Genomic DNA, 26,446 nt, shown 5'->3' with positions numbered 1-26,446 from the left:
CAAGTACAGACCAATAGAATACCCTACTGTTTAACATCTATTGATGCCAATACAATACTGATATCAGTTGACATCACTTGAAATGTCAATAGAAACAAGTACAGAACAATAGAATTCTATTGGTATCAGTAAATGTTTTTATTGATTTCTTTGGATCATTTTTTGTAGGGCAGTCATGAACAGCCGATCCATTTTTAAATTTACGACTATCAATGTTCAACTCCGTAGCCTTGTAATTTTGAACCTAAAGCAGAAGATAAAGAAACTCCTGGATTTGGGACGAACTTGTCTGCGTGGACTTTTTGATAGAACTAAACCGCATTCGTGTTACATTGACGAAAATCTTCCATGGTTAGCTAGACGGCAAGGGGAGTCCAACCCATGATCCATTTACCACTGAAGATATTTTACGTCAGCATTGTGGTTGGTGATGGTGTGTGACAACTTGCTTACGTGGACTTTTAGATGGAAGTAAACTGCATTTGCTTTACATGGAGCGGAAAACCACGAAAGTCTTTCTTGGTTAGCTAGACGGCAAGGGGAATCCAACCCATGCTCCATCTACCACTGAAGTTATTTTACGTCCTCTTTGTGGTTGGTGTGAGACGGGAGCAGAATTCTTATCAACCAGCCCCCGCTGTGATTCGAACCTGTGTCATTTCTTTGGGAGGCGGGAATTCCATTCTCTGAGCCACCGCGGCTCAATGCATATTTTGAATAATTCTTTTTCCTATAATACCTATTTTGAATACTTTTTTATAAACAAGAAAAAATACATATCTATAATTCTATACCCTTGATACTATATACTATAAATATACCTTGTCCGTGCTAGCCCTATGGAAAAATTTTGCTTCGTTCCTTCCCAGTAAATTTTGTCTCTCAACCAATCAAAAACTGATCTTCATAAGCCGTAACTGCACGACAAGTCAGTAAGAGAATTTAAAAAGAAATGTATACATTAAAAAAAGCATTCTCTCAACCGACATTTGTCACCGTAGAGAACATTGTGATAAGGTGCTCCACACTTGTAAGTCCAAACGCTTGAAAGCTTGATTACGTAAATGAAGCTAACACTGCTCTTTACTTCTTAGACAATCCTATAACCATCAAACTATTTTAACCACAATACAAGAACTGAACTCCGATTCTCCGAAACAGCAGCTCAGTATCTTGATCATTGTGCCATTGCTGCTCAAAATAATATGCTGTTATGTCTCAACTAAATAAAGCCACCTTGATTTTTTGTCATAACTGAATGCAAAGAAAACCAATGAGATCTAATCTTATAAATTTAATAAGTCTATATCTAATCACATATTTACTCGGAGTAACTCAACATTCCTGCGTTACCGTTACTTGGAAAAATATCAAATAAATTAAAAAGAAGGGAAAAAAGTATTCCATCAAAATAAAGCCACTTCTGATTATGGCTAATTTATATGTCGTGTTTATATATGAGTTGAAATATATGATTTGTTGTACCATTATTAAACCCTGGTGTACATTTTAGCATCAGGTTTATAGCAGGTTTTAATGATGCAACCTTTCAATTCTGCCACAAACTAAAACTTGTACCATTTGTTATTATACAGTTCTACTGAGAATAGCCCACGTATTTTCTTGTGGATGTAGGTGTGATAGAAGGTCAGAGCATTCATGGAATGCACCCTACTATCTAAAAGCCAACAACGTGAAGCTTTTTTCACCGTAAATGGAGGAATTGCCTTGGTAGAAAATTTGACTTGGGTCTCCAATTTTTTCTGCAAATGATATTAAGTGGATTTCTAAAATTGTTTTGATAATTGACAGTCTACGCATAGCCTGAGGGAGTGGATAGTTTATGTTTACTACCATTTCTGAAGCCTTCCCACTCACTTATGAGACTCCACTTTTCTGTGTAATGTAGAAGAAATCGTCTTCTCTTCTCATGCTATATAGTAACAACACGCAAAACTGTCTGGGTCATCTTAATGCTTTCATTTTTTACTAACCTTTGCTTGTAAATAACTTTCAACATAGGCGTCTTCTCTTCTCATGCTATATAGTAACAACACACAAAACTGTCAGGGTCATCTTAATACTTTCATTTTCTACTAACCTTTGCTTGTAAATAACTTTCTACATAAGCGTCTTCTCTTCTCATGCTATATAGTAACAACACACAAAACTGTCTGGGTCATCTTAATACTTTCATTTTCTACTAACCTTTGCTTGTAAATAACTTTCCATATAGGCGTCTTCTCTTCTCATGCTATATACAACACACAAAACTGTCTGGGTCATCTTAATACTTTCATTTTCTTCTAACCTTTGCTTGTAAATAACTTTCAACATAGGCTACTGCTATATTTGTTTTAAATTTTTTATATTGTAAATTTTTTGTGGGATGTATTAGACTAAACAGAACATGAGAAAATCTGCTTTAAAGGGACTACAATATGGAGGCTTATAAATGCTCTGGGGAGGTATCGGCTATGGTGGCAAACTTAACGTCCCCTTTCTTCTAGGTCGCACTGTCGATTACCATAAAATGCTGAATGCTCATTTATTGGCATTTGAAGCAAAAATTGTCGACTCAAGTCATATTTTCCAGCAATAAAACACCTTCATTTACGCTGCAAAATCTTCAAAGTAGTTGTTTTCGGATATGAATGTATATCTTGGCGATAAAAAGAAGTGGCTTTATTTCAATAAGACATTTTTTTATTCATTCAATGTTTTCTTTACCTGTCCATGTGGAGCAGGAAGTAAATTACTCCTTATTATTCTGTGTTTAGATATGGAGTTTCATAATATAGTATTTGGTTCTCATTAGTATTCCTTGAATCCATGCAAAAATCAAGGTGGCTTCATTTAGTTGGGACACACTGCTTTATCCATTAATAATATATTAGGATATAATATCACAGGACTAACACAACATGAACAAGGCTTATTTCCTTTACAAATTAATCCTCGTTTTAAGATTTTTTTTAATATTTGTATTTTTATATTATTTCTCTTGCGTTGGGGAGGAGCGTTTTGTCTAAATCATATTTTGTTCTTAACCTCAAAATAAATAAAAACAAAATTTCTTTTTTACCACTTTGTGCACTGACATGTGTACATATATATATGCCGTTTATTGATGCCTTTTCAATCAGGCATTGAATTGAATTTCGTGTTCAACAAGCTTCTTCCTGTGTTCAACTATTCCAATTGTTCTAATAGATTTTTGTATTTAAAAAAAATAAAGTCAAAAAGATAATAGTTTTTCTTTTATTGTCATAGACCTGCAGACCGGACCGAAGAAGAGTTGGAGATCCTCTACAATCGTCTTCGAAGCATAGAGGCCTTCGAAAAGTACCACCCTACATTACTTCAACAGATGTGCTGCTTCGGGTACTACGAAGACTTGGACAAAGGGGTCACTCGTAAGTTCCCTATTACGTCATCCCCTTCCGTGGATTAAATTATTCTTTCAGAAATGATTTAATTTGCATTCTCTTACTTTTGCCCTTTACCATCATTCAACTGAGTAAGTTGCATTTTACTTTTGACAGTGTTCCGCCAAGGTGATAAAGGGACCAACTGGTATGCCGTACTGGCAGGTTCTCTTGATGTTCAAGTCCTACAAACCTCACCGGAACAAGTAAGATTTACTTTTTAGTGAAGGTTTCAATTATTAATAGTAAACCCTAAGGATGTTCTGTACTTGCACTTTAATCAAATTTTTTGCGTGAATGACGCTTTAGTACTGACTTACAGGAAGGAAAAATACTCACAGAAACCTATCATAGAAAGATTAAAGATGTTTTACCATTAAAAATTCCCAGAAGGTTTCAATTATTAATGGTAAACCCAAAGGATGTTCTATACTTGCACTTTAATCAAATTTTTGGATGAATGACACTTTAGTAATGACTTACAGGAAGGAAAAATACTCACAGAAACTTATCATAGTAAGATTAAAGATGTTTTACCATTAAAAATTCCTAGAAGGTTTTAATTATTAATGGTAAACCCAAAGGATGTTCTGTACTTGCACTTTAATCAAATTTTTTGCGTGAATGACACTTTAGTACTGACTTACAGGAAGGAAAAATACTCACAGAAACTTATCATAGAAAGATTAAAGATGTTTTACCATTAAAAATTCCTAGAAGGTTTCAATTATTAATGGTAAACCCAAAGGATGTTCTTTACTTGCACTTTAATCAAATATTTGCATTAATGACACTTTAGTAATGACTGACAGGGGAAAAAAATACGTACAGAAACCTATCATAGAAAGCCTAAAGATGTTTTACCATTAAAAATTCCTAGCAATTTCTGAGCACGTTGGAATGATTTATATGTTAATTATAATATTTAGATATTAAATTCGCAATTTCTTGCGCGGTTACCTCAAAAATCATTAATGTTTATACGCACATTCTCATGTAAATTCAGCAAAAAATAAAGAAATATTTTTATAAGTGTATACATACATTAAAATGTAGTTTCTTAAATTTACCTAATAAAAAAGTAAAAATGTTAATTAATCGTCGAAATCTCTCCGATATGCCTCTACCTATTTCTTGTATTCTGAGTTTATTGAACTAATTGAATTGCTTAATACCTCTTTTATAAAGCAATTCAATCAAAGTAAAAAAAAAAAAAAAAAAAATTTACTAGGCTGCTGCAAATGATAAAAAATTGGAAATTACACGTATGTCTATTTTTGCCTCATATCTGAATTCAAATAAAAGTCGACGTCTCTAGACACAAGTAAATGATAACACGAAAATTTAAAATTACTAATTGAAAAATGAAATGTAATTAATGTTAATAAAATAACAGAGACCGCAGTAGCCTAGAAGACAGCTAAGGCCAAAGAGAGCAAATCGGCGTAAAATATGTTTCCATGACCAATGCAGGACTGGAATAGAACTGAACTCTTTTAAAAAAACTGTGCATCTTTTCAAAACATGTCGACTTTTCTTTAGAAACATGCGAAAGCTTTACATTCATTTTAACTAGGAAGCAAAACGAATTTATTTAATTTCAAGAATATTAGAATTCATAGGAATGTTCTATTCAAATGTGAAATAACGTTCTTTGTATTCTTAAGATATTTTTTTGTATCCTTAAGATATCATTCAATCAATGGCAGCGTATTATTCATTATTCTTTCACGCAGTGCTCCTTTTTAATAACTAGCTGTTACAAACTAAGGCAAACAACGTTAAAGAGCACAAAAATATTTATAAAAAACAGACAGCTGTTTCGGATGCTCAAAGAGCAACCTTCATCAGTGCAACAGTTGCACTGATGAAGGTTTCCCTTTGAGCATCCGAAACAGCTGTCTGTATTTTATAAATATTTTTGTGCTCTTTAACGTTGTTTGGCTTAGTTTGTACTTTAGCACACAGGTCTCCCACTTGTGTGTTTAACTAACTGTTACTTTTTTTTTTTATTTTGCTGGTGAAATTTAAATCTTGCAAATATTCTGAGAAAATCTAACCTTCTATGCATAAAGCGTAGAAAAAAATCTTAACACCCTATTTTCCTAGTTTATAAATGTTGGAATTAGCCTAGCTTTGATAAATATAGATTCGGGATAATTCTAGATTCGGGATTTTACTCTCATTAATTCTAGTCTTCTTTAAATAATCCGTAACGACAACGGTTAAAAAAATATTTTTGAAAAAAGAAAAGAAATCCTTCCCAGAAATAGTTTTCTTTTTCGCTAAGTTACGGTTGTGGATAAACCATGGCGGAGTTTTCCAAATTCATTAAAATATTCTCAAAGCGAGAGAGACTCGTTAGTGTCCGATTACGTGCCTCACGAGCTGTTGCGTTTGGAAAACTCTCGAGAATTCTATGGATTCAAAAACGAATAAAAATACATTAAAAGAACACGTTGCGCATGCAAATTCCGCTCTTTTATAAAACCAGATTTCGTAATTCATTACCGATTCAATAGGATTATTCTTTTAACCAACCTCGTTTTGTTTTTTTTAGTTCTTGATGATCATATTTCTCCTTTTAAAAAAAAGTACCGGAAATTGAGTAATGGTGACTGCTTAATTCTATTTCCTATTAATTATTGTAGCGGTAAATGGTGTATGTTTGACTAAAAGGATTTTTTTTTATTTGATTAAAGTGATAATCGTGATTTTGATTCAATACTGAATTGTTACGTCGGTCTTTATAAGTAAAAGAAGATTTTAAAGGTAAATTTCGTTTGATTTATGTAACAATTGATTGGAGTGAAAGAGAATTAATTTAAAAACTACCAGATAAATTTAATAAATCGTTAAAATCCGATAGTTTGGGTGTATTTAGGTTTACATATATTTATAATTGGACTGGTTGTTGTCAGATTACAAGACGTTGCGTTTGGAAAACTCTCGAGAATTTTGTGGATTCTGAAACAAATTAAAATACATTAAGGGCACAGTGGCAGTTAAAAATGAGAAAAATCCTTCGGAAAGTCATTATTTGGTTTTTGAGATATTAACAAAAATATACACTTTACTAAGTGATAGGAAACAAACCGTGTTTAAATCAGAGTTTTTCTTATCAAGTTATAAGATTATGAATTTGCAAAAAAATTCTCGAGAAAAAGGAATTTTTCAATGTTCTTACAACTTCAAAAAGTTTCTTGCACACCAGTCTTTGTTTTATTGTTATTTTCAGATACTATTCTATGCGCAATTATTCTAAATTATTCTATTATAGTGATACTAATTATTCTATTACTACAAAAATATACACTATAAATTATTCTATTATAGTGATCAAAAGTGATACTAATTATTCTATTATTCTAAATGCAATTAACTCAATATCTTAATTTAATTTTTTAATAATTGAACAAGCATAATTGAAGCGCATTTTTTGAGAAAACTTTTGGCGACAAAATAAAAATTTGATGCCTGGATATGTTAAATTTTTATGCGGTTACCATAATCACTTAAATTTATTTAAATGCCTATAAATATCGTACTTTGGTAGAAGTTTAATTAAAAAAATTAAAAATCGTAGAGAAGGAAAATTTTAATAACCAAAAATTAAAAACCATACATTTAGCTATAACTTTAAACTAATTATTGTTTTTTTCCCCAATATTTTCTTAAAATTTGAAACTGATCGAATAAAAATTGCACTTTTTTTTGTGTCATGGATCCCCTTAAAAGAACAAGTTACGCATGCTAATTCTGCTCTTTTAGAAATCTGTATCTCATGTAATTCATTTCCTTTTCAATTGGATTATTCCTTTGACCAGAATCATTTTATTTATTTCCTAATTTTATTTATTTTGATGATATATTTCTTTTTTTCAAAAAAATGTTCCACCTATTGAGTAATAGTGATTGCTTAATTTTATTCAGTTTTAACTATTAAAGTGATAAATGGTGCAAGTTTGACTTTTATTTACCTGATTGTTAAAGTTTCAATGCAGTGATGGTTCTGTATTGTTATGCAGATCCTTTAACGCTTTTAAAACTGATTTCTAAATTTTTTAAGACAAAGTTTCTCATTACGCAGTATATTGTTTTTTTTTACTATTAGTTACACTGCAAATAATTTTAAAAAAAATCTGGACTCACTTCTTGCTGTCAGGTCCTGGGAAATTGATGCCCCATTAGTATTTTTCAGTGACCCATGAGAAAAGACTATAACGGGACATATACATCTCAAGTCGTAAAGATAAAGATGATTTTGTTGCTTTCATATGATAAACTTTTAAAATCACGCAAGTTATGAACAATCAAAACAACGTAAAAGGATATAACTAACCTTTATATTCTAACACTTATGACATTCATAATTATNAATGAATGTAAATGCAAAAAAATGCAAATGTCATCAAAATCCGGGCCTTACTTATGACATTCATAATTATTTAATATTTTTTATTACTTCATTTAATGTGGGTCTAAAAAATTTTGAATCGCAAGATCTGCAAATTTTAATTTAATTTTAAAATGTGTCATTTTAAATAACAAAATGCAAAATTTGATCTAAATCAGTCTAATAACATCTGAGAAATAAGAATTCGAAGAAACGGTTACATTGAAATTCCGTTATTCAGAAACTATTTGACCGACTTCACTCAGATTTTGTTTGTTCAAAATTGCGAAGAGTAGTTTCGTATACCTAGAGCTGTCCTCGATATGATTGTGTTGCCCAAATGACCTGCCAGTAAAATCGGTTATACTGGTGGTCGGCGATAGGAAATTAAACCCCTCCTTGAAACAATGAAATATTATTTATCTTTAAAAACTTGTAAATATAAAATCAACAGAAGAAATAGTTCTGGAATGTGAAATATTTATTTTCACTTTGAGATAAAGGAAAAAAAATACTACTAATCGCTAAAGGATCGCTAAAATTAATTAATTAGTTTTCAATAAAACTATTCGTAAGAATTAGCAAAGAGCTTAACAATATTAAAACAAGCATTGTAATTTTGTTGGCGTGTAATTGGTATTATCCGCATTGATATAATTATTAATTAGTATTATTATTAAGTATTAGTATTAAACAAAGTAGTATTAGGTAAATCTAGATATAATGATCATAGAAAAGAAATGACCAGCTTAAATATCTATATTTGATCAATATTTTGCTTCGATATTTGTTAATAGATGGCAGTAAATGCAGTTTCAAAGTAAACAGTTTAGTGTTTTTATTAATTTGGGCAAAACTCGTTGTTTTAAGAGACAACAAAAAGTAAGTAAAATTTTAATGCTTATTTTCTTTGGGCTTTCAATATTTTAAGTGAAATAAATATTTGGTTGTCTTTCGACACTCATATAGGTTATATATGTCTACGTGTGTTTCTTTTAACTAGCTGGACCTTTAAGGTATATTTATAGTCCAATCTTTGTTCCTAAGTATAAAGCAACAGAATATAATGGCGTAATGACGCTATAAATTCGGCCTAACCTTCAACTTTAGGAGAGATGGTCACATAAAATCCAGGAGTGATGGTAACTTTTTCTTAACGTGTATAGAAAAATCATGGATTGTAGAGATCTTAAAAATTTTAAAAATTTGGAGCAAAAGTAAGAAAATAAGTTGCATTTTAGTAAATTCGTATTCACTATCAAATTTAATGTCACCAAACAATATAATTAAGGTTTCCTGATCGCATGAACCACACGTAATAACATTCCAATTCTACAGACCAAACATATTACTCAATTGATACCTACAAACTACACGATAGAACCCTACATGTTGTCCGATTCTATACACACTCAGAATTTAATGAATGCCAGTATGTATATATTGGAGAATATCCACACCAGTCACAACTATAAAAGATGTGTAAAGATGCATACAGTGGCTGGATAAAACATGTTTTGATTTTGAAATCTTTAGACAAAAAGGTGATAAAATGTTTCGAAAGTGATGGATTAAGTGTGTACTTTCCGATTCTACAGACCAATCATATATTACCCGATAGATTCCTACAATTTACACGATAGAACCCCACACATTTTCTGATTCTATACGCACTCAAAATTTAATGAATGTAAGTATGTATGCTTTGGGGAAGAATACAACATCACAACTATAAACAAAGAGTAAAGAGGCAGGCAGTGGTCCTACGAAACACGTACTAATTTTGAAAACATTCACCAAAAAATTGATAAAATGGTTGTAAAGTCATCCGATTCTTCAGACCAAATATGTATTTTCCGATAGATCCCTACAACCTACACGAAAGAAACCAGCACATTTTCCGATTCTATACACACTCAGCATTTAATGAATGTCAGTATATATTCTTTGGAAAAGAATGCAATACCAACCACAACTATAAACGATGTGTTAAGATGCATGCGACTCTACAAAACGTGTACTAATTTGGGAAACCTTTGACAAAAAGGTGGTAAAATGTTTCGAAAGTGATGAATTAAATCTGCACATTCCGATTCTACAGGCCACACATTTATTACTCGATAGATCCCTACAACCTACACGATAGAACCCAATACATTTTCCGATTCTATACACTCTCAGAATTTAATGAATGTCAGTATGTATGCTTTGGAAAAGAATACAATACCTACCACAACTATAAACGATGTGTTAAGATGCATGCAGTGGTTCTACGAAGCATGTACTAATTTTGCCAAAAAGTGGTAAAATGTTCATATATTCGAAACTGATGGATTAAATCTGTGTATAAGAATTTCTTTGTTACGTTCTTTTTACTTATTTTCGACGAAAAAATTCATAAAAACCATTTCCATGATCATTATTTACAGCCTATAGTAATGTTTTTTTGGTTATCTATACGAAATTAGTTACTTTCCATGCATCCATATCTCCTCCCCTCCCACTTCCCTAAGGCGAGATGGATACTTGAAAATTTCTTTTAATTTATTTTTCAATTTTTTAAGTTTCTTTTTAAATTTATTTATATTTTTCTCGTATTTTATTCTCAATATTTAATTATTTTTTGCTCAAAATATGTGGAGTGAGTACATGTAAGAGAATTTAAAATATGCATAAACAATTTCTATATCTCAGTTCTTTAGTCCGTTTGTTTCGATTTGAGAAAACTATGATCATCTATCCTAGATTACCTTAATTTAAGATTGAAAATACAAAGATTAAAATTCCTACTTTTTCCCCTGAATAATTTCTTAAGCTATTTTTCTTCTTATGTTAGTATGCAGAAATCTTTTTTTTTTTTAAATAGCTAATACATTAAAATAGCTAAGTTCACCCAGCAACATAGGAATGATTTATTTGTAAATCTCAACTATGTATATCCAATTATTGACATTCAACAATAGAATCGAAGATCAAGGGAAAGAACGAAACAATTTATTTACATTTTTCACCAAAATAACGATTAGATATCCATTGTGAGGATTACAAATCAATAACGTAAAAAATCGGTTCTCCCCGGGAGTTGTTTTACAGTGAATATAGGCCGTACTATAGAAAAGCTCTTTCTTTTCTCTGCTAAAATCGTTTTTTTTTCTTCGTGGAAACAGCTTTTATGGCCATAAATCCGTTCTTCACCCGTGGTCCTCAATTGGTAATCATATCTACATTTAGAAGTAGACTTACGAGGTTTACCATTATGATCAGATATCAAAAATATCCTTATCTCTTCTCAATCAAAATATCTCTCCTCAGATCTCAAAAATATCCTATCTCTAGCATTAATTTTAATTCTATCTGCTCTAATTCGTGCAGGTAAACATAAAATTCTGATTTTAGATATATATACTTTTCATGTAGACAGGTAAAATAACATTAGTTAGAAGAAGCTTAAATAGTTCTTTTTTTCGTTAAGATTTAAAGTTGCTTATTTAATATTTTTAAATCATTTCATTTAAATTTTAGAGCTACTTTAACATGGTTTCCCCTTTGTAAAATGGAATAAGTAAATTAAGCCAATGGGACTCAGTGTTGTAAATAATTAAGTGGAAAAGTTTTTAATCTGAGTTATATGAAACATATTTTTTTTTTCTTCTTTGTTTTTTGTTTTTCCTACAAGATTAAATTTAAATTGGTTTTGTGAAATTCTAAGTACAGATATTGCAGTAATCATGAGATAGATGGCGCCAGCGAAAATGCAGAAATTTGCTTCAATCAAAATACATTTTTCATTATTTTTGTCATTTAAATTGTTTTCTCAATTTCAAAATTATCTCGTAGGTATGAAGATTTTCCTGAAAACTTGATGCTTGAAAAATTGATTCTAAATGATCTGATTTTCTAAATGAAAAGAGTATTTATCTATAAGAAGATCGTTAAAGTTAAAAGATTATGTTGACAGTTGCACTTTCGTTAATTTGTGGCGCCATCAAGTGTCTTAAACCGAAACCGTATTTAAGTCTTTTTCTTTTTTTTTTTAAATCCTACCTGACTTAATAGGTGAATCAAATGTTTTATTTTATTCGTTTAGTTTATTTTTAAAAGAGAATTAACGTTAAAATTCAACCAAAAATAATTAGACTGATTGTCATATATACAATATAAAATTATTATATTATATTCTATATTATTATATAATATAATATTATTATATAATAAAATATTATTATGCAATATAATATTATTATATACATATAATAATATTCTATAACATTATTGCATAAGCAATAATTATTTACGAAACATTTTAAACTAACTATACTCATTATTAAACCTAATTTTATCTGTCCAAAAGCTGGTATTCTTCTGAGAGATTATACCAGAGATGATAGATATTATATTTCAACTTGTACCGTTTTGTAATAAAATATCTCATTTGTGAGATGTCTTATTATAAAATCACTATATAACTAATTTGGCTTATTTTTTCTTCATTTAAAGCATTCAAATAACTTCATTGAAAAAAAAATTGAAAGGCAAAAGGGAAACCACATTGCAATCAGCCATTGTAATTATTTAGGCATATTAAAGTCTTTGTAAGATGTTTCTTTTTACGTAATTGCTGGATAATTTTTTTGCAATCCAAGTTAATATACTAAGCTGGTTCAAACAAAGATAAAGTTTCGCAAAAGAAAAATGTCTAAGTGTGGCTATTTATAAAGTTAATATTATGGCTATTTATACCTCTCTTAGTTAGAACGTTTAAACAATTAAAAAAAAATTAATAATTCAATTAAAGCGATTCATAATTACCATGGGAAATCATTATCTAATTGTGAAAGTACAAATTCACATCAAATTTTAAAAATATATTATATTTGTTACTTTAAGATAGTTATTTCTACTGTTTTATTCGGTTTTTATTTCTACTGCTTTATTACTGAACCCCAAGTGAGACTTGATAATATCAATTTCTTTATTCTTTAGAGATAATAGACATTCAGTGTTAAAAATAATGAATGATTTTATTTTCAATTTTCCCTTCGTACATTATGGAATTATAAATTTTTGAAATCATAAAGTGTGTTGAACAAATTTGAAAGAAGAAAAAATCGACTTCCCGCTAAACCTACCATAAAGATATATCACAGTATTTTTAAGTTGTTTTTTCCTTAAAATGTTCTTGATTTTCTGTCTATTAAAATAGCAATTTATTAAGTATGTTAATTAATTTTTAATTTTCCTTTCGTACATTATAGAATTATAAATTTTTGAAATCATAAAGTGTGTTGAACAAATTTGAAAGAAGAAAAAATCGACTTCCCGCTAAACCTACCGTAAAGATATATTACAGTATTTTTAAGTTGTTTTTTCCTTAAAATGTTCTTGATTTTCTGTCTATTAAAATATCAATTTATTAAGTATGCTAATTAATATTCAATTTTTCCTTCGTACATTATGGAATTATAAATTTTTGAAATCATTAAGTGTGTTGAACAAATTTGAAAGAAGAGAAAATCGACTTCCCGCTAAACCAACCATAAAGATACATTACAGTATTTTTAAGTTGTTTTTTCCTTAAAATGTTCTTGATTTTCTGCCTATTAAAATAGCAATTTATTGATTATGTTAATTAATTTTCAATTTTCCCTTCGTACATTATGGAATTATAAATTTTTGAAATCATAAAGTGTGTTGAACAAATTTGAAAGAAGAAAAAATCGACTTCCCGCTAAACCTACCATAAAGATATATTACAGTATTTTTAAGTTGTTTTTTCCTTAAAACGTTCGTGATTTTCTTTCTATTAAAAAAGCAATTTATTAAGTATGTTAATTAATTTTCAATTTTCCCTTCGTACATTATGGAATTATAAACTTTTGAAATCATAAAGTGTGTTGAACAAATTTGAAAGAACAAAAAATCGACTTCCCACTAAACCTACCATAAAGATATATCACAGTATTTTTAAGTTATTTTTTCTTAAAATGTTCGTGATTTTCGATCCATTAAAATAGCAATTTCTTAAGTATGTTAATTAAACAATACTCTTGAAAAGCTGATTTTTTTCCGAATGGAATTTTCAGTATAAATTTGTATTAAAAATAAATTTTTAACTTTCTATTTTCATTTCCCTCATATCATTTTAGTTTACTTTTACAGAATTGAAAAGTATAAGATAATACCAATTTATCCTCAAAACAAAAACCAAACTGGCGTCTCCAAATAAGTAAAATAAAAAAAAACGCTCACTTTTTTTATGCGAAATTAAACAAAGGAAACTGAAAACTACTTAAGACATCTACGTGACTGCAAGATAAAAGTGATAATGCTCCATGGCGTAATTTAAGAACGAAAACGTGTCTATAAAAATAAATTTAGTTTTTTACCTTTTCTTGCTTATGTATCCCTGGACAATTTTCAATTGTCGCCCCCGCCTTCGGTTTTGAACTCATAAAGAGCTGAACAAGGTTGACAACCAACATAAGGACGACAGATGTAGAGATAATAGTGGAGACTAAATAGCTTCCTCTCACAGATCGAAAAGTTCAAGAACGGACGTAGATATCGAAGGTATTAGAGCAACAAACTCGAAACCCAGATGCGTTTTGAAATTCAATGTTTGTGACGCTACGCTGCGGCAGGTTTTGAAAGAAACAGTTTATTTAAAGTGAAGTCTTTTTCAAAAAACATATAAGATGGAATTTGTAGATTTATCTTATATTTGAAGCTTGTTATGGTTTTATTGACAATAGCTCTAAGGGACGACATAGGTAGTTCATATAGATTTCACATAGACATAGATAGTCTTTATTACAATAGAGCAAGACTTTAACTTATTTGAAATTTGCTTACGAAAGTTCTGAATCATAGGTTACCATCGTAGAAGTTACCCTCCTCCCCTCCCACGATGAGTAGTGAAGGTTTTTAATGGAGGGCGATATAAAACGTATCGTATTATCGTATTATATATATATATATATATATATATATCTTACAACACCTTTCTTTACAAAAATGGATAAATGTTCTTTATTTAAAGCAAAATAAGTGAAAAAAGTTCCTGAAAAAAAAGAGAAACACCCCTGTTAAGTTCCTTAAAAGAATCGCATCTTAAAGAAAAAAATCTTCCTATCTTCCTTAAAAGGAATCGCATTTTTGCGTATTGCTACTACAAGTTTAAATGTTAACACGTTGAGCTCCGTGTCAGCCATCGGTGGCTGACACTGGACTTTCCATTTAGGCCGCGTCAACCATCGGTGGCTGACACTGAAATTACATTTAGGCTGCGTCTGCCACCGCTTGCTGACACTGACCTTTCCCGTAGGCCGCGAAAAACAGCTGACTGACAGCGTATAACATGATAGAGAACTATAAAATTTACACTCTTTTATGGAATTGCAGAAAATTTATTCAAAATTTACTTAATTATTGTGATTCTTGGTTTAATAAATTCAATTTAGTATATTTTTATCCACCACTATTTTAAAACAATTCTTAGGCTTATATAATTCACCACTTTTGTCAGATATGTATGATAAACATTCTAAAAAAATAGCAAAATCCGTCTAATATTTGCAAATTTAGTTTGTAGTTATTTACCGTGGCCAGATGGGCAAGTCATGTAAAATTAGCGCGGCGTTCAACATGTTAATAACTCTCAATTTAATAGTAAATAACTGATATACTGGTGTGCCAAAATTAAGGACAGAATTGCAAAGCTAGCATAACAGCAAAACAAGCAGTTACAGCTGAGGGAAAGGTCATTGAGAAGACTAATCATGATAAGGTAAAGAAGAAAATTTGCATTTATGCGCCAGGACGTACCGGGGGGCGTATCGTAAGGGAATAAAACGAGCTGGAGGTGGAAGATCAGTATTTATGCGAACGGTATTGTACGATATATATATCAGTTTAAACGAAGTAAATTTGTTGTCACGCTGGGATATGGCTAACAGACAGCACATAAGAAGACATCTGGATGAGTTTCGGTGAAGTCGAATTATTGGGAAGTTGTAAAGAGGTCAAAGTGTGACCTGTGTGGCTGTGGAGTTCGATAACGCCGCAGAATCATTTCATGAATACATTTCAGAGGCAGAAACAGCTGTCCAGAGGTTGAGCAGAGGTCATCCTCGCACAACCACGGCAGCGGACGTCCGGTATATAGTCCTACAAGCTAGAAGGAACAGACGGCTGGAAGCAGAAGAAATTGCTAGGCACAGACAAAGTAGGACGCCCGATATCGCGTTTTATTGTGGCCAGGACACTGGACAAGGGTTCTCTATTTGCATGGAGGCCACTGCGATGTTTACTATTATAGCCGATGTTTTTTATTTAATGTGGCATTACGATGTTTTCAATTTAATGTGGTATTGCTCAGGTGTCGGGAACACAACAACTGGACAGATGCGCAATGGGGTCGAGAACGCTTTACGGAAGAGAGCAGATTTAGTCTGACCAGTGATTCTGGGCACACGCGTATGGAGAGAACGAGGAACACTTAATAACCAATCTAACTTCATCGAAAGAGACTGATTTGGTAAAGGTGGGGGTGGTACTATGCTTGGTACCCGTATTGAACTACACGTCTTCCAAGGTGGTTCAGTCACTTATGTCCGCTATTGCACCGAGGTTCTCCTTCCTCATGTGCTTCTTTTTAGATGTGCTGGGGGTTCTGAGTTCATCTTTATGGACGATAATACTACACCTCATCGTACAGTGGTTATCACAGAACTGTTGGAGATTGAAAATATTGCACGCATGGAATGGCCGGCGAGGTTTGAACCCGCGTGAACACGTGTAGGACACTCTAGAGTCTAGGGAGACGCTTGACAGCGCGTCCCCAGCCGCTAGCAACAATTCCGTAGCTGTGATTAATACCACATTAGGACCTGATCATCAGCATGGGCAGACTATGTCAATCTTGCATATGACTCAGCGGCGATTATATCCCATACTAAAAACTGAAATTTCCTTACCGATCCCTTGTAACATTGACGTTTTGGCCATTTGTACAATTGTGTTTAAACCTATATTTCAACAAAATTCCTTGCTGTTCCTAGTGAATTACAATTATTCTCAAGTTGTTTACTTTCCCATACTCTTAAATTTTGAGGATCCTGTAGTATGATTTTTATCGATTTTCAACAGTGCTGTTCAAACTTACATTCGACAAACCACTTCGTACTTAATTTTTGCACACTAGTGTAATTAATAAATTCTTGATACTTCAAGTTCATTAGTTAATGATAAAAATTTTAGAAGTTAATAATTGCTCGTGGTTAAGAATTTTGAAATTTAAAAGTTAATAATTCTAATTAATATGTCATATTTTAATACAAATTAAACAATTAATAATTCTCGAAATAATAATCAAATTTCAATTTTTTTTTATTATATCATACTCTCCATATCTTTTTCTTCACTTTTCCTAAATTAAAGTTTTTAATTTTTATAGTTTTTGGTCAGCAAAACAAAATTTAACTTCAAATTATGTAAAGCAAAAAAGTGAGAAACAAATTAAAATTTCTAATCTAGTGAAACAAACTTGTATTAAGTTCATAAATAAATATGGTCCTTTAAACCGTGTTGTTGTGTTTCTGCGGACTGCATAGTGACTCCTTGTATCTTTAACTAAGAGATTAAACAGTTAGCAATTCTCAAACTAATTAATGAATTATTTTTTTAATTCAAAAAACTACCTCTGCATTGTTCCATCTGTATTAAGTCTTTCGGTTTTTTGACAGCAAAACAAAATGTAATGTAAAGTTTTACACCAAAAACAGTGACGATAATCCATCTTAATTTTTTTTTTCAATATAAAGAGGTAAAAGAAAATAATATTTTATTAAATATTTTATTTTAACTGCAAATTCAGTTCGTTTTTATACACTTGAAAATTTTATAAATTTGTTATTTTTTTCATAAAAACTGCAAATAGAAGATAAATCTACAATTTTGTTCCTTTAAGTCTTGCTCTCTTGTACTAAAATTTAAATGCGAAGAGAATATAAATTTTTAATTCCCGTAAACATAGCAGATGGCTCTAAAAAATAACAATTCATGCGATAAAAACTATAAATAAAACTTTCTCAATAATAATATTCTTTTTCCTTTAGAATGTTACATTCACCGCCCACTTTTAAGTCAAAAAATTTCCTACGCCCTTTACAAAAATCAAACAATAATAAAAATAAATAAATAAATGATTTTGTTCCATTTTAAATCTTTCAATATTTTTGTTATGTTATATTTGTTTTCTAAAATTATGCCTTTGAATTATTGAAAATATACCTAACGACTTACGTATTCATACTGGAAGCTTTTTAATACTAATTTTAAATTATATGTTTCACTAAAATATGAAAAGTTTAATCAACATAACATCCTACGTATCGGTAGTTTTTTCCCAGAATATAATTTTTTTAAAGAGCCTATACTCTACGCATTTAAAATTAATCACAATAGAGCTGGATTAATTGAGAATCTATTTTCTATTTAAATCTTATAGAAATTCTCTTATGATTAAAAGAAAGTTAAGTTTTGAGATACCATCATATTAATAGTTTTTCTCGTAGACATTGTAATTTAACTTTAAAGTCTTTGACTATTTTTATGACAATTAAAAACGTGTATTCTCGTACCATTTGAATTTAACCAAAATTGAACAGTACTTATGAGAACACGTTTGCAAATCTATCTTGTATTTGAAGTTTATGGGGAATTAATTAATGATAGTTCTTCCAAAAAAGAAAAAAAAAACGTTTAATCAAAATATCGTATAGTTCTTCTCGTAAAACGAAGGTGATTTCTTTTTAGGGTCTTTGACTAGACTTATGTAAATTAAAAATGTAAATTCTCTAAGAATTTAAATTTCATTGGAAAACAATAGGACTTATTAAAGCACATCTGTAGATCTATTTTTCTCCTTAAAACCTATTGAAACTTTGTTGATAATAGCTCTAAAATAAAACCAAATAGAACAGGTGACGATTCTTATGAGAATTAAAAATCTGCTTTTATTTAGAAAAAAAATAAAATTTTAAACAGCACTAAATAATTGAATAAAAAAATATGATATGAATCAAAACTCATTTGTGTTGGAACTCGCTATTCTACTATATGAAACAATGATTTATTTATTATCTTAAAAAATAACATTCTCTCACTGTATAGATGAAAGTTTATCAATGAAATTAGAGATTTTTATTAACGAGCAAATCAGGGAAAATTTTCAAAAATTATTATTATTGTTTATTTTTTTTGTTGCAAATTTATAAACTAAAAATATTTAATAAGTGTTTCTGAAACTTTACCAAACAAAAATTATGTATTTTTTCTTTTAGATTTTAGAGAATAGCTTGATTTTTTTTTCTTTTTTCAAAACCCTTTAACGCATGTTATGAAAATACACTTATACAAGCATAGGCTTATTATATAATTAAAGAAAATAACTATGCAAAAGCGAAATATTAAAATAAAATAATAAAAAATATTATAATAAATAAAATAAAAAAGAATTAAATGAAATTATTTAGTTTTCAAACATTTTAGGAATTACTATGTAATTATTTTATGCGTTTAAATATACTAAGCTACACCATATTTTACTTTACATTACATAGAAAAAAATTCTCTAACATTTGATTCGATTTCTCAGGTATGGTTGTGATTTATGTATGCTTCATTAAATATGACAAGGAAAAAACAACTTTCGTTTTTTATTAAAAAATTATTTTAATAAAAAAAATTTTTTTTTCAAGGATCTCTTCATTTTAATCTTTTGCAGTTCATTTTATTAGCTAATTAAATGCAAGTGAATTGCTTTATTTTTAATGGCATGTCAATTATATTGTATATATAAATTTTTATCATTAAGAAAAGGAGATAAAAATCACGTCATTAAAATATACAAAATGCATATTATTGTTCGATCTGTTAATATTCTAAAGCATTTTCTGAGAAAACACAGCAGGGAATAGATTTAATTATCACGAACTTAATGAAAAAAAAGGGTCTTGGGATTTCTACAGTAGCAGTTTGTTTTAATAGGATCCATGATGACTGAGGAAGATGAGAATGAGATTTTTTTCCCCCTCTTTCTTTGGATGTAAAGCCACATGTTAGGACGGCTCCCGGAGCGTTGTAGCTTAATGTTCCCATCAGAGAAAAACTAACATGTGTTTAAGCTTTATTTTTAATATAAAGTAGTTTTTTTCCCTCACTGGATTCAGTAGTTTCTCAACAGGCTAAAAACGTAATTAAATACATCTACTGATTCACTAATGTTATGGTTTTGTAATATTAAAAGATGCAAGCAATCCAATTCATTTTCTTGGAGAAAAATATGTTAATTATTTGCAACTAACAATATATTGTGTGGAAATTACTTAATAAAAATGTCTAGTTTTATTGAAAAAAAAAAAATTTTAAAAGTAATATTTAACAGGAAACGTTTTATTTAAAGAAATATTTAAAAATATATTTCAAAATATTTAAAAGTATAATGTTTTAAGAAATTCTTTAAAAATAAAATATTTATTGTAAAAAAAAAAAAAAAAAAAAAAAAAAAAAAAAAAAAAAAAAAAANAAAAAAAAAAAACATGTAAAGATATTTTGGAAAATAATAAAAAACATGTTTAATAAATAAAATTAATGTCGCAATGTTTGTTTTCGAAAATAAGAATTATTATCAAAATAATTATATCAATTTTACTATTGATAAAAAGTGAAACTTCATGTAATAATGGAGACAATTATGTTGGGTGAAATTTCTTCGATTTTAAATTTTTCACACTGCTTTTAGTTACTATACACATCCTAACTTTTTCATTTTTTAATAGGTTGAATAACAACCATAAGTTATTCAGAATGTAGTTTTAAAACCTCTAAAACATTTTTAAAATAATTTTTTCGAAAATTATTTTATTTATACTCTGTTAAAATTTCCCTTCGAAAAGTACGGTGAAATAACCGAAAACATACTGTCATTCATTACAAACTTTACGGTTAGGGACAATTCTTTACGGTTTTGATACCGTTTACTGGATATGGTTAAAACACCGTAAATACAAAACTATATCGCATTGTAACCATTTACAGCTAGCATGTTTTCAAAACAGTAACTGGATATTGGAGTTAGGTTATGTTAAGCTTTTCTTATTACAAAGGACATCGGAAATTTAGCAGCGGATAAGTTGTGTTTTGTCAAGTAAACAGTAGATTGTGGCTTTTTCCAGTGGTGCCACCTACTGTGAGAGATAGGAAATAAAATACTTTTTGTTTGCGGCAACTCTGTGGTGCTGCCATCTAAGCATGAAGGTGAGTTTCGTTTTCTAATTGCCGATTGAGAAGGGCAACAGAAAGGAAATTCCTCATGTATTGAAGTAATGGAGGAAATATTGTAATGTCAACACTGGAATTCGAACTTCGGCTCAGCTGGCCATGAGATTGACTGGTTAGTTCACTCGGCTAAAGCATGTACTCAACCTCTAGGAACCAAGTGATTTAATAAGATATTTGCCACATGTTTTTAACGATAAAATTATTAGGCAATCCGTTATTGTGTTAGGCATTTGATGATGAAAAATAAATATATGAATTCGTCATCCTTATCACATTTAACTTCTAAGTTTCGAATAGCGTGCCCACGATTTTCACAGGCAGTGTTCCTCATTCAGAAAAAATTCTGGTTAGCATATTAGATGAAAACAGTTAATGAACGATTTTTCTCAGTTTTTTTTTTACGATTTTAATATTTTGTTTGCGATTATTTGACTGTTTTGGTTATTGAGCATCAAAACAGCCAATGTATTTTTGACTTATTTGTATTGGCATAGTATAATAAAATAACAATTAAATAAATTTTTATCGAATGACTTTTTTCGAGAAATTTATAACAGTGTACCAGGTTGGTTGAACATTTTGAAGGTTTAAAAATTTTATATAATCCAAGATTCGTTGATAGTGCAAAGCTTTTTAAATGTTGTGACAAACACGAAATTACTTGCATTAAACTTTTATAGTTAAACTATTAGCAAGTGCATTAATCAAAATATTACCTTTGTTACTAGCTACATAAGCTATTTTAAGCATTGAAACAGATTTAAATGAGGTTTTCACTGCCATTATAAAGTTTGAATCTTCTATTCGCACCAGTAATTACGATCAATTTATTTCAATGTATTCTATTTAATGCAACAAAAGTTAACTTTTTTCTAAAAAATGGAACTTGATTAAAGAAATTTTTATAAGTGCAAACAGAAGCCTAATAAAACGCTAATTATCTAACAAGGATAACACTGATAAGTTATCAAGTTATCAATAGAGATTTATCAGCTTCTCGAGTTACATCAACTTCACTTCAACAGCAAAGCAAATAAAATATTAATTTAGAAAAAGTGGCTAGATATAGTATTTTTTTTAAGTAATTTTTTTTCTTCGCATATAGAGTTAGCAGATAAAAAGTTTGATTGAATGAATTATTAAGCACGAAATTCACTTGCTAACGGCATATTTGTGATTTCGCAGTTTCCTAAATATTTTTCGAAAGATTTGTGAGATTTTGCTTGGAAATTAAATAATGCTTCTCTATGCATTGATAGCGTTATTATAAATAATTTTAAAGCTATTGCAAGCGTGATATTCGTTTTTGTACTCCCGTAGCTTGGTGAATTGTCACAAAATTGCTAATACATGGAGAGAAAAAAATATAGTGAAATTACCGTATTTTGTAATGAAAATTACATTTCTAGTTTAAAAAAATCGTATTTTTGATGTTAATAACCAAAAAATATAGTATTTAAACAATTCATTTGGTATTTTTTTTCACATGGTTTAAACGGTTAAACGGAAATTCCGGTTCTTATAATTTCATATTTTCACCTACATTCCACCTAACATTCTGCATATTTCAACTGTATATTAAAATATAACGAATGATAATACTGTATCTTAAAATTTTATTAACCAGAATTATGTTTTTTTGTGTGCCAGAAACGTCATATCTATACAATACGGTAACTTTACCACAATTTATTCTCTCCGTGTAAGGAAAAAACAGACAGAAAAAACAGTAACACGATTTCGCATAACTTTTGCCATTGGAGTATTTCTAACGAGCAGAACTAATTCAAACTTGGTTGAGCTGTAGTAGCTTGGTTGAGCTACTAATTGAAGTTAATATCTGCTCGGTCTACTTACGTAACTATCTTCGTAATAACCGGAAGCTTCTTATGTATTCAATAAATAAATTCATTCACCTTTTTAATCAAAAAAAAAAATTAACAATTCGATTGGAGATAAAGTGAATTTACTATGCAAATGCCGAATCTATTCAAATTTAATCAATGATGCGTTAATATCTCAATTATAATGTTTTTGTTTCGGTAAAAAATACCAAAATATTTTACAGCGTTCGTATCTTTCGGCGTGAGGTCATGATTGTGTAATTATTTTGTTAATAGAGAAATCTATTGTTTCAGTTGATGACGATAAAACTGTAAGATTTTTTTAGTTATCGGTCGTCGAATGTTCTGCAGTAATCATTACTTCATCCCTTTTGTATATTTACGTGATTTTGGTGCTAATTTTATTTCCTATCTATAGATATCACCCAATTGAGAATTGACAAAAGTAATAAGCGTCACCAGAAGTGGCGAGAAATATTTGACAGAATACTAACAGAGAATAATTTACTCTCGAAAATGGGCTGGAAAAATTGTCTTTATTAACAAAAAAATTTTATTTGAAAAGTTACATATTGCTACGTAACTAGTTTTTTACCCTTTGACTGATTTTAAGGAGGGCTAGCTAACATATTGGCACGTTCTTGTTAAAAAAAAAAAAGAAGGAAAGAAAACTCAATTTTTAAAAGATTTTTTAAATTTTCAAAACAGATTTTAATCTTTTTTTTCAAAATTTTTTTGACTATTCTTAAATAAAATTATAAAAATAATAAATATTTACTAAAAGTTATTTTTTGCATGGAATTATCTTGGAATAACAAATGAATTCTATAATTATGTGCAAAAAACTTGAATTAACAATTAAAAATTTAAATTAACATTGAGGGGTCTAAACGTTGGAGCATTCTTCTGACCAAACTATTTAAAAAAGAAGAATTATTTATCACTAACTAAGAAATTAATTTTTTTACTGAACTAGTTTTTTTTATAATTATTGAGTTACAAATAAATAAATATTAATATTTATTTTACTGTTTAAGCAAATTTTATAATTGAGTGATTTCGATAATCGATTTTGTAACAATTAGAGATATTGTCATAATATTTAAGTTATAATATTACAGTTATAATATTTAAGTTATAATATTATAACCAAGTTTATAAATTAGTTTGAAATATATCATTATTTATTATATAAAATGAAATTTATATAATAAATAATGATAATTTCTTATATAAAATTTATATAATAGCATATATTAATATAACGTGTATAATAATATATTACATAAATTTTATATAAATATATGAAATATATTATATTTATACAATAAATATCAAATTTATTCTATAAAATTTATCATTATTGAGTTATAAATAAGTAAATATTAATATTTATTTTTACGTTCAAGCAAAATTTCACAATTGAGTGATTTCGATAATCGATTTTGTAACAATCAGATATATAGTCGTAATATTTAAGTTATAATATTATAGTTATAATATTTAAGTTATAATATTACAACCAAGTTTATAAATTAGTATGAAATTTAAGAGCCTATACTATTAGTACTTTAAATCACAGGCAAAACTATATGTTTTGTGATTAAAAATCCTGATTTTATAGCATAACTCATCATTCATCATTCGTCTTTGTCAGTTTTATTTTTCGGAAATAAGAAAAAATTAGTAATTCAATGATAAACAGCAAAGCTGAAAGTTCCAATATCATATTTTAATTGCTATATTTTGTTTAAAAAATTCTAATCACTATTTATAACAAGGTTCATTATATTTTTTTATTCTGGTTGGGCAATGATTTGCACTTTTATCTATAATAAAATATGAAATAATCACTTTTAAGAATTTTTTTCTGTATAAAATTCGGAAGTACCGCCCCGACGCCGCGGCTGTTTGCTTGTACAACTTGACGTCACATTTTGTTTTGCGGTGCAAAACTATAACTTAGAAACTTGAATACTGAGATGTGTAGAAATTTGTACACATTGGAATAAAAAAAAATTACATTAAATTATTTGTTTGAGAGTTATTAACTGTTAAACCTGTTAGAAAAAATACTATACGGGCTGCTCTACAGGGGAAAGGAATGCAACTAAGCTAAAATTTGACGTACTGAAGAAGCCATATTTGTTTAAAGACTTAAAGCAGAATTTTTTTGGAATTCCAATTAGTTAGAAAGTTATTGTAGTTTTAAATCCTTTTTGTAATTTTTTCACTTTTTTTGCTTTACTTTAAGTTTTGCTTTGCAGCTCAAATTCTATAACTTCCTCAATACTATAAACATAAAATGATGAAGGAGTGTATTAAATAATACAAGGAGCTCGACGGAGTGAAAATAATTGCGATTTGAATAATAACTCAAGAATTATTAACTTTTAAACTTGAAGAAACAAGTTAGTCTATCTATTGTCCACTTGAATGCAACTACAGAGTTGAAATTCGACTTGCTGTCGAACATTTTGTATTTTAATTATAACAACAAAAAAAAATTTTTTTTTAATTCTTGTTAGTTTGAAAGTTACTCCAAATGAAATTTTTTTAGCTTTTTTTCATTAAAAATTGTCTTATGTATTTATTTTATTAAGTTTGCGCACGAGTAGATGTCGATTAAAAGTAATAAAAGAGAGAGAAGACTTCCGATGTTCTCTGAAAATCCATGAACACGAAAGCAACAACAAAAACAAAAGAAAAAGAGATAATACATGTTGCCAGATATCTTAACGCTCAATGTCAAATTTTTGAAAATAAAAAAAAGATAAATAAAAAGCTTAATAAATAACAACAAAAACTGTTCCCTATTTGAATTGTTACAAGTCTTTTCAGCGAGCAAAATTACTTCTCAATTGTTTCTTCGTATTGTATCTCACAATCTGCTTTCTTAAGGTTAATTACTTTTCGTTGCGTTCTTAAGGTTAATTACTTACGATTAACATATTAACAAAGTGTTCTTACGCAAAGCTACAATAAATGTATATTTTAAAACTGAAATGTTCCTGGTTTTTGTGGAAAATATTGATGTTGAAGAAAATGTAAACAATGATTGGGAATCAATCACGTGGGTTGGCGAGCAGATAGACCTAGAAGCGGAGCCTCTATACTAAACTGCAATGTTTCTTGACAATGGAGAAATATGCTGAGGGCAAACGAAGAAAATAGTTCCCGGCGCGATGTCTGTATTTCGAGGTAAATTACGCATTTCACAATAGAAATATGATAAGTTATCTTAACCCACACGTATATAGCGTTAATTTGCTATAATTTTCTTAAAATTTTATATATTTTCAAATTTACGAGCGGCGCATCGCGGAATGGTATCTTTATTTAGTTATATTTCTTCTATATAACGACTGAACTTATTTCTCCTTCTTCCTCCGCCAGCCGTGACGTCATTGTCAAGAAACTTTGCATTCTAGTATAGA

General features: G+C 29.3%; 1 protein-coding gene across 2 annotated transcripts in view; it reads left to right on the top strand.

Moving 5' to 3' along the window:
- The window catches only part of LOC107457381 (Exchange protein directly activated by cAMP), a 274,203-nt gene that overhangs the window by 110,524 nt on the left and 137,233 nt on the right, over window positions 1-26,446 (top strand). For both annotated transcript variants that reach the window (XM_071177747.1, XM_071177748.1), the window contains 2 exons: window positions 3,274-3,416; window positions 3,546-3,634. In XM_071177747.1, the coding sequence (XP_071033848.1) occupies window positions 3,274-3,416; window positions 3,546-3,634 (232 nt within the window). The remainder of the gene's footprint in view (window positions 1-3,273; window positions 3,417-3,545; window positions 3,635-26,446) is intronic.

This window comes from Parasteatoda tepidariorum, chromosome 2 (assembly GCF_043381705.1).
Source record: "Parasteatoda tepidariorum isolate YZ-2023 chromosome 2, CAS_Ptep_4.0, whole genome shotgun sequence".
Lineage (NCBI taxonomy): Eukaryota > Metazoa > Arthropoda > Arachnida > Araneae > Theridiidae > Parasteatoda > Parasteatoda tepidariorum.
The sequence above is the reverse complement of the archived record's forward strand: the minus strand, read 5'-3'. Positions and strand labels throughout refer to the sequence as shown.